At 36.0% G+C, this 10,444-nt stretch overlaps 1 protein-coding gene across 1 annotated transcript in view; it reads right to left on the bottom strand.

The window, feature by feature from the left end:
- Positions 1 to 9,884, bottom strand: part of UNC13A (unc-13 homolog A) — a 144,035-nt gene extending 134,151 nt beyond the window's left edge. The window contains exons 1-3 of the mRNA XM_053700106.1: positions 9,803 to 9,884; positions 8,966 to 9,083; positions 4,995 to 5,118 (exon numbers count right to left, since the gene is read on the bottom strand). Coding sequence (XP_053556081.1) covers positions 4,995 to 5,118; positions 8,966 to 9,083; positions 9,803 to 9,807 — 247 coding nt within the window. The 5' untranslated portion in view covers positions 9,808 to 9,884. The remainder of the gene's footprint in view (positions 1 to 4,994; positions 5,119 to 8,965; positions 9,084 to 9,802) is intronic.
- Positions 9,885 to 10,444: the final 560 nt, after the last annotated feature.

The following is a 10,444-nucleotide window of genomic DNA, read 5'->3' on the forward strand; positions in this document are numbered from 1 at the left end:
CCGCGTCAAAAAATGGCCGTGCAAGTTTCCGCAAGTAACCTGAAAGTTCCACACATTGCCAGAGCCTCATCTCGCACATAACGCAGCAATGACACAATAAACAATATTATGTACAACCCGCCCCTGTTCAATAACCCCCCCTTCCATGAATATTAACCCTTGATTCTGTAAAGATAAAAAGCCACCACACTCTGACCCTGTCTTCTATGTTATCATTATTAATAAAAAATTATAACGATCTTACCAGAATCTACGATCAGGAACACGGCCCTTCAAGTGTGACAGGTTAGTAGCCTCGCTCCTGACATGGACTTGAGTGAAGAAAGCAGGCAGCAAAACTCGTCAATGCTGATTGCTTATAGAGCTGTTATTATGAGTCGGGATGGTTTCACAGAAAGACTCTCCCTGCATCTCCGGACTCTAACATTCAACCCAGGCTCTCACTGAGAGGATGACAGGACTACTTAAAACTCCAGTCCCACTGCGAAGTGTACTACCCTTCATAAGAGACTACTCTGAAACTCCAGCACTCCAATGCCATCCTCTTGTGACGAAAGGCAAAGAATGACTGGGGGATGAGGGAGGTGGGGGAGGTATTTAAGCCTTTGGCTGGGGTGTCTTTGCCTCCTCCTGGTGGCCAGGTTCTTAATTCCCAACAGTAATGAATGAAGCCGTAGGCTTTCCTCCCCTTTAGATGGAAAAACTATATACACTAGACAAACACCTAATTTGTTTTGGCAAACCTAATAAATACCAGAGACAGAGATAGGTTTTTAACTTTCTCTGTGGCAGCAGTCTCTCCACTGGTTTCATGCTGTCTTTTAAAGAATCATTAATAATTGTTAAGTCGTTTTTTTATATATAATCTAAGTATGTGCTAAATAGCATTATTCTCTCTTTACCTATTAGTTTTTTTGCCTAGATATTCATATATATATATATATATATTTTTTTTTTTTTTTGTATATGTCTATATATATAATCATGTATATATATATATATATATATATATATATATATATATATTGTATATATACAGGTAGCCCTCAGTTTACGCCGGGGTTAGGTTCCAGGAGGAATGGTTGTAAATCGAAACCGTTGTAAATTGAAACCCAGTTTATAATGTAAGTAAATGGGAAGTGAGGGAGTTAGGTTCCAGGCCCCTCTCAAAATTGTCATAAGTAACACCTAATACATTATTTTTAAAGCTTTGAAATGAAGACTTTAAAAGCTAAACAGCATTATAAACCTAATAATATAGATTGCATCATCATCAAACTAAGTTTAATTAACAAAAACATTTGCTAACAGCACCTAATAAAATAATCACACAACCAACTGCATCATCATCAAACTAAGTTTAATAAACAAAAACATTTTATTACTTGCATTTTTCTGCAATCAGTTCTCTGCATTGTTAGCATGTTAGATAAAATTGGGTCTGCACCTATTCTATGCATTTCAATCTGCAGTGATCAATAGGCAGTTAGGCACCCTCACCTCAAGCTGCTGGACAGGCAGATAATAGGGAAGTGGCTGCTAAATCTTGTTGCTTGATAGCTAATGTCTGCTCTGTGTACACAGATCAATTTCAGGCTGTTAAGTTGCACAACTTTGCTGCAAAACAAGCGGACAGCTCCACCTACTGACTATTTTAATTAGTGCACTTTGCTTTCCAAAGCTTTTCAATAGCAGTCACATGACTGGAAAAAAAAAGGCTGTTATTCCGAAATGGCGCAAACTGAACCGGCGTAAACCGAGGGCCACCTGTATATATATATATATAGATAGATAGATAGATAGATAGATAGATAGATAGATAGATAGATAGATAATGTACCAAAATACCATAAGATTTATGTAGAAATATGTATTTATGAATAAATAGAACATATTCTGCATTGTAAAGAACATTGGAATATGACATATTCATATTTTCATGTCGGGTTAGCACACATGAGATAATGCAATCGGGTTTGCGCGAGAGTGGGGTGTATTTTTCCACTTTTTTTTCCTCCATTTCCTCCATTCCTCCAGTTTGCTTTCAACTCATAATATGAGCACAACCCTACGAGCGCAAAAAAATTCATTCAAGCACAATTAACAATCAATTGGGAGCGTTAATTTGAGCTCCACTCGTAATCTAACCCTGTATCTTTTGTTGAAAAGCAGGACGTAAGCTTAGGAGTGTGCACATGTCTGCCTAACATTTTTGCTATCCATTTGCAAGAGGAGTAGATGGCAGGACTATTTCCTTCCATGTACTGCTCCATACATCTTTCTAGGTATCTCTTCAACCAAGAATAATATGGGAATGAAGCTAATTCGATAATTTTTTTAAAATGGTTTGCTCTGTCTGAATCATAAAAGAAAACATTTGGGTTTCATATCACTTTAAAAGGATTTTTTTTAAAAAATTAAAAAAATAGAAAAGCATTTATGTTTATTTTTAAAGTACATTCTTTTCTATAAATTCTCAATTCAGTTCCCAGTTCTTAGGCCATTTGCATGCACATATTACGCTTGTTCTAGTGAAATCACTAGACATATTTCCCTGCCTATAAACCAGGGATGGGGAACATTGGCCCTCCAGATGTTTCAGAACTACATTTCCCATGATGCTTAATTTGGACTTCAGTGTGCCGAAGCATCATGGGTAATGTAGTTCTGAAACATCAGGAGTGCCAAGGTTCCCCATCCCTGCATTTATAAAACAACAAGTAGGCACAAATTTATAAACAAACACTCATAGAAAAAAAGATCCCCTATCCTCCCACAAAAAAATTACAACAATCAACTTGAACGCTGGCTTAAAAGGACATTAAACACTTTGAAATTGCAAGGCTTTTCTATAGTATTGCAATAAATTAGCACATTGGCCATATGTTGTAATTGTTTTTTTAATAGCCTGACTCCACCTTCCACTTGTATTGTTTGGAGGAGCCAATTTAGAGTTATTGCTACTGTCATTTTGCTAGCAAAAATTTTGCAGTGTCTTATTTTATGCTCAAAATCAGTGAGGGATATATATGTAGCAGGGGTAGGCTGGTGGGGCAGGAAGTCTGTGCTTTCAATTCTCAGAATGGGAAACCCACAATTTTCAAAATTAAAGGGACATGCAACCCATATTTTTCATGATTCAGATAGAGCATACAGTCTTAAATACCTTTGCAATTTACTTCTATTATAAAATTTTCTTTATTCTGTTGGTATCCTTTGTTGAAGGAGCAACAATGCTCTACTGAACACAATGGGTGAGGCAAACACAAAAGTCATATATGTGCAGCCGCCAATCAGCAGCTAGCTCCAAATAGCGTTTTGCTGCTCTTGACCCTACCTAGGTATGCTTTTGAACAAATGATACTAATAGAACAAGGCCAATTAGATAATAATACTAAAATGGAAAGTTGTATAAAATTGCACTCTCTGAATCATGAAAGAAAACATTTTGGGTTTCATGACCCTTTAAATGATAGGACAAGGAGGCAAAATAAATAATGAAGAAAAAATAATTGAGTATATGAAAGTCGTTATCAATACTCAATCAGACGCATGTTTTGCTTTTTTCCTGTGCTTCACTAGATTTTTGTGTTTTGCTGTTTTTCCTACTTCAACTGTGGCTCTTCTAAAGGAATGGGATGGCTTACAAAACCAATCAGAAATCACCTGAGCTGCAATGCTGCAGGAATGCAATGGTTGACTGTGTTCCGCCCCCACTATGGGGTCCAATACACAGGAAAATTAATGTAACTGTCATTCTCCCATAACTCTCTAGATTATGATATGGCTTATGATTGGAGGATATGTACATATGCCATCCCTGACTATATACTTATCTAAAGTACCAATGTGCTTTAATAAGGGGTGGATCTTTGGTTAATGTATTTATCCCCTTAACAGGGCTTAAAAAATTGTAAGAAAGATGAATTTGTATAACAAACAAAATATGGCAACAAAATAGAGCATTTTATTTTTACACTCGAATATCTGTTGAAGTGAACATAAAACCCAAAGATTTTGTTTTATGATTTAGAAAGAACAAGGAATTTTAAACAACTTTCCGATTTACTTATATTATCTAATTTGCTTTATTCCCTTTGTTGAAAAGCATATCTTAATATACTCAGAGCCATTGATTGGTGGCTGCACATAGCTGTCTTGTGTTATTGGCTCAACCATGAGCATTGCTATTTCTTCAACAAAGGATACCTAAAGAATGAAGCAAATTAGATAATAGAAGTAAATTGGAATGTTGTTTAAAATGTTATGTCCAAATCATGAAAGAACATTTTTGGGTTTCATGTCGCTTTAAGATCCATATTTTCTTTGTATCTAAAAAAGCATATTTTAGAAGTAGCAGCTTTAAAGGGACAGTCTACTCCAAAAAATGTATTGTTTACAAAGAAAGATAATCCCTTTATTACGCATTCCCTAGTTTTGCATAACCAACACAGTTATATTAATATACTTTTTACCTCTGTGATTATCTTTTATCTAAGCCTCTGCAGACTGCCCCTTATCTCAGTTATTTTGACAGACTTGCATTTTAGCCAAGCAATACTGACTCATAAATAACTCCACAGGAGTGAGCACAATGTTACCTACATGAAACACGTGAAATTACGCTGTCTAGCTGTGAAAAACTGTTAAAATGCACTGAGATAGGCGACCTTCAACAACTTAGAAATCAGCATATGAGCCTACCTATGTTTACCTTTCAACAAAGAATACCAAAAGGACAAAGCAAATTTGATTTTAAAAAGTAAATTGGAAAGTTGTTTAAAATTGCATGCCCTGTCTGAATCAGGAAAGTTTCATTTTGACAAGCCTGTCCCTTTAACGTAAACATTTTTTTGTGTACAATAAATAAAAATATAAAATATATCTTTTAACATAGTTGATTGTTGCTCTTGCAAATGTATAAGAGATTTTGATTTGTATTTAATGTCCTTTCAAGGTCTGAAATACAAGAAAAAAAGGTCAAAGGGCTTTACCGAGTGGAAGCTCAAATCGAGTATCCAATAGGATGCGGTGAAATGTCGGGTCTTTGGTTCCGCAAATCTCATTATCTGTCATTATTACCTGTGAGTCAAGTGTTAACCATTCCCCTGGACCCTCCTGTGTGGGAGAAGAAACGGCAGGAGAATAAGACAGACAGGAAACAAACAGAAATGAGAAGGAAGAAAAAAGAAGATTAAGAGAAGTGTCAAAAAGAAAAGAGAAATCAATTGAGCTATAATGGAGGTAAAATGAAAGGAGAAACCCAGGATAATGAGTATATTTTAAAGGAAAATTAAACCTAGAGATAAAAAATAAATTGTTAAGATAAAAAGTTTCATACACCTCCACAAACACAGCACTCTAAGCGACTTGTTCATGTCACATTTGGTGCCCCCTCCCTTCACAAATCCATCTTAGACCCAACAACTCATTAATTTCCCATCTGCCAGAAATTGTCTCTGCCGCCCACACAGAGTCCAAAAACCACACTAAAAAAAAATCAGCCTAATGAAAAATATATATCTGATAAATTACACGGCATCTAGTTTCTCTTAAAGCGCTGAATATGAAACTGTTTAGCGCAACAAAGCGATTACACGTTACCTTTACATACATGTGTGTTTATGATTCCAATTGTGTATTTGTATCAACAAAGTATTAATGTGACTTCATGATGTCTGAGCAAGAAATAAGAAAATATAGTAGTACATTCATTGTATTAATGAGATAGCGTCCCCCCTGGCTATTTCATTTTCTATTTGGTGTTTTGGGACTAAAAGCTGTTGAATCTTCCATCCCACTATTGATTAAGAAAATCAATATTGATCATTGAATTAAGCAAATAAAATGAATAGGGTAACCTCACATCAGCATTAGTTTGTGGCATAAGACAGGTAGTGAGAGTGACTGTGATAGTATTGTGCAATATATAGTTTAAATTTAAAAGGCTGTTCAATATTGAACATCATTTTGTAGCATTGGGTGTATAAATTACCTTCAAATTTAGTGATGAAGAAAAAGGATTAAAGGGACATGGAATTAGATTTAATTATCTAATAAGAAAATCAAGCAGTAATTGAAGAGATAAGTTTTAATGTTGCATTAGTTAGAAAAACAAATCAAGACGTACTCTATAATGCTTTCTAAAAAGCTTCCCTCAACCAAAATGGCCACAACTTATCCGCAAAGGAAGCAATAATGGTAATTGGTCCTGCTTCCTGTGCATCATATATTACTGTCCCCTGGGTGCAGCTACAGCATCAGAAGTGTTCTGTGGATTAATGGGCGACATGGAGTCAAAATTGAGGCATGTAACCATTTGGCACTGTTGGAAATATGGTTCATCCAGAAAACAGTTCTGTTAATAAGCTTGCTACATTTATAGATAGATGTACATCACAGCCCTCATACACAAATGGATGCTATTCTAGGAAGTTTCTAAAATGTTGTATAATGTCTTCCTTTGATGCCTAACTATTGTCTGCCAATAACAGTTACATGTCACATATTTTGAGGAAGTACTTTAAAAGTGACCCAAAAAATGTATTTCATGATTCTGACAGAACAAACAATTTTAAATAACTTTCCAATTTACTTCTATTATCTAATTTGCTTTGATATCTTTTGTAGAAATGCATACGTAGGTAGGCTGAGGACCTGGGACTTATTGTTGATTGGTGACTGCATATATATGCCTCTTGTTATTGGTTAACCAATGTGTTCAGCTAGCTCCCAGTAGTAGTTTGCTGCACCTTCAATAAAGGGTACCAACAGAATGAAGCCAAATTACTAATGGATATAAATTCAAAAGTTGTTTAAAATTGTCTGCTCTGTCTGAATCAAGAAACGTTTTGGGTTTCATGTTCTTTTAAGCTTCCTGGATTACAAGATGAGGGTTCTCAGTGATTCAGAGCCTACTCTATTATCATGTTGGCAGAACCATGTAGAACACATGAACCCAGTAAAATAATGATTGATACCAGAACCATATAGCTCACGTTTATTCACACATCAGCTTACATTAACAGCAGTTTCTAATTATTCATCTTCTCTAAAGAATAAAAATTCAACTTAGAAGTGTTCTAATGTATAAATAAAGGATGTCTACAAAGCTTTGCCTCTAGGAAGGATCTACCTCCCCTAGTAGATAAGAGTTTTAAAGGAATAGTCTAGTCAAAATGAAACTTTCATTATTCAGATAGAGAATGCAATTTTAAGCAATTTTCTCATTTACTCCTATTAGCAATTTGTCTTTGTTTTCTTGGTATCTTTATTTAAAAAAGCAAGAATGTAAGCAAAATGTAGCCATCAATCAGCAAGCGCTACCCAGGTGCTGAACAAACAAGGGAGCAGCTCGTAAGATTACATTCAAATAAAGATACCAAGAGAACGAAGAAAATTTGATAATAGGAGTAAATTAGAAAGTTGCTTAAAATTGCAGGCTCTACCTGAATCATGAAAGTTTAATTTTGACTATTCCTTTAACCCCATTGCTAAATGATTATAGCTTCCTATTCTGCTACATTATAAAGTTGAAAAAAACAGATAAACTGCAAAGATTAAAACAAGGGGGGAAAAAAGAGAAATCCTGAACATAACATTCTTACACCCTGCTGAAACATAAATAATGTATACTGTGTTTCTTCAATTATTAGTGGTCCTTTGTAAGGCACATTTTGTCTGAGGCCTCTTGATGCATTCAGTTACAATGACATATATCAAGAGTATAACCCCTTTGTTAAATATACAAACATACTGATCAATTCATGCAGAAATAAGGAACAAAATTACTAACTGCGGTGTCTGAAGAACAAATACTCAGCATATAAAAGCTATGACCTTTACTCAGCTTGTCTACTAAGTCCTTTTTAAAAAAAATTGTTATGGAATAAAAAAGCAGATTCCAGTGAATTTTTTTTAATTTTTTTTTAAGCGTCATTTCATTTAAACAAAATGGATGCTCCGGTGCTTAATAAATCTGTTTTGTTTTTAGTTACACCATTTAAGCAGCTTTAACCATTTTGATCCAAAATATATATTTTTACATGTTTAAACAGTGATCTTTTATGTGCATACTATATATATTTCTTTGTTTAAAGGGATACTAAACCTAATTTTTTTCTTGCATGATTCAGATAGAGGGGTAGATTTATCATAGTGCGAGCGGACATGATACGATGTAGTGGATCATGTCCGCTGCACATCGATAAATGGCGACAGCAGTTCTTGTCAACTGCTGGTGCAATGCCGCCCCCTACAGATTCACGGCCAATCGGCCACTAGCAGGGGGTGTCAATCAACCCGATCGTATTCGATTGGGTTGATGTCTGTCCGCGGCATCAGAGCAGACGGACAAGTTATGGAGCAGTGGTCTTTAGACCTCTACTTCATAACTTCTGTTTCCGGCGAGCCTGAAGGCTCACGCGGAAAAAGGGGCATCAAGCTCCATATGGAGCTTGATAAATCGGCCCCAGAGTATGCAATTTTTAGCAAAATTGTCTTTGTTCTCTTGATATCTTTATTTGAAAAAGCAGGAATGTAAGCCTATAGGCCAGCCTATTTTTTGTTCAGAACCTGGGTATTGCTTGCTGATTGGTGGCTACAATAGCCACCAATCAGCAGGCGCTGAACCAATAATGGGCCAGCTCCTATGATTAAAATTGCATGCTCTATCTGAATCATGAAAGAAAAAATGTGGGTTTAGTATTCCTTTAATAACCCTTTAATATCACATTGACTCCAAATTTTAAAGCTCTACTTTTTTCCACCATTTCTCAGACAGTGGTAAAATATCTATAAGAATTTAATAGTGGCGGGGTATACCACAGTTTGCTGCTTTCAATTCTCCTTACATTACTACTCTCTTTTTTTGTTGTAGCCTATACAGTTGTACCATATTTTATGTTTGTGTTCTGTCTGTCTTTACTAATTCTCTGTTAGTTATTGAAGAACCAAGGCTAATTACCTCATTTGACTGCCGGATCTTTGTTAACGGGATCCACACAGTTCCCACCATGGTGTCCCAGATTAGTCCCTTGTTCCAGACCTCAACTGTGAGACCAAGGTCCAAGCGGTTGATCTCACTGCAAGCAAACACATTTGCATATAGTTTAAACTTTTAATAACTTTCATAAAGGCAAAGGGAAGAATTAATTTCTTGAGACTTCATTAGATATCCAGATGATTTATTTTTGCACATTATAGTAGGTTGTAGCAGTTGATTTTGTTGCATGGATCAGTCTATCCTTACATCACACACATCTCCCATTTGAACCAATACATAGCCCATCATGTGTCTATCTAAACTGACACGACTCCTAGATCCTATTCAACCCTCTAACCAAGCATGACCCAAGCTCCCCTCTTACACAAAAACCTTTCTATATACACATCTCTACTGAATCTCTAACCTTAGATCCCCGCTTACCTCTAACACACTAACCTTTTATGACCTTGCCTTTCCCCTTGCCTGACTCATTGACCCTGCATGACCCTTATCCAACTGTGTAACCTTACAGATCCCTTATCTTTCAATACATTGTCTAACCTTAAATGGCCATCATCTCTCGCATAAACTACTTAAATACTAACTTTATATGGCTCTCAGCTGGTACATTAACATCTAATGAGTTAGTTTTGCCACTACAACTTAGCATGACTACTAGCTAAAGGTTTTCATAGCCCTAGGTCTCACCAGCCACTCTACTTAATATGATGTCTAGATGTTGCCAGCCATTCTTATTAGCATAATCCCCTCTTGGCTCCTCCCCTTACAGGCAGCCCCAGTCTCTGGTATACTCACAACATAAAGTCTTGTTCCCAGCATGGCAAATTTCCCCGCACTGCAATTGTTGTGCTTTTCACATTTTGCACCTTCAAGGTGACGTAGGCGTTGAACTTCTCTGCCAATGGGAAATGAAGGCAACAGTCACAAAGGGTCACATGACGTCTTGCACTTGCAATTATGGTATCAACCTCCAACCTGTGAAATATCACTAGTATCTCAACTTAAAGGGACAGTTTACTGTAAAACTTGTTCCTCCTTAATGTGTTTCCAGTTACTTGTTATACCAGCTGCAGAGTTTAATACATATGGAGAATTGCTCCTTAGGGTATATTTTTATCATGACATAGCAATTTATGTTAACCAAAACCCCAACCGAATACAATGGGCTGATTTTGTATGGAGAGAATAGCTCATTATCTTATATGTCTAATTATTTACACTGTCTTTCTTATCTTCTTTATTACTGTTGACTCAAAGCCAGTAATTAGAGAAAACAATGGAAAATTAACATTTTGTCACAGTTCCCCACTGGGAGCATTATTTTATCTTAACCTTCTAGTTTACATGTTTTTTTTTTTGTAACCGGAACTTAAGTTCCGAAACGTTCAGTATGGGTGGGGATACTATAGGCAAAATCAGCTATTTCAAATGAGAAAA

This window comes from Bombina bombina, chromosome 2 (assembly GCF_027579735.1).
Source record: "Bombina bombina isolate aBomBom1 chromosome 2, aBomBom1.pri, whole genome shotgun sequence".
In the NCBI taxonomy this organism is placed as follows: Eukaryota; Metazoa; Chordata; class Amphibia; order Anura; family Bombinatoridae; genus Bombina; species Bombina bombina.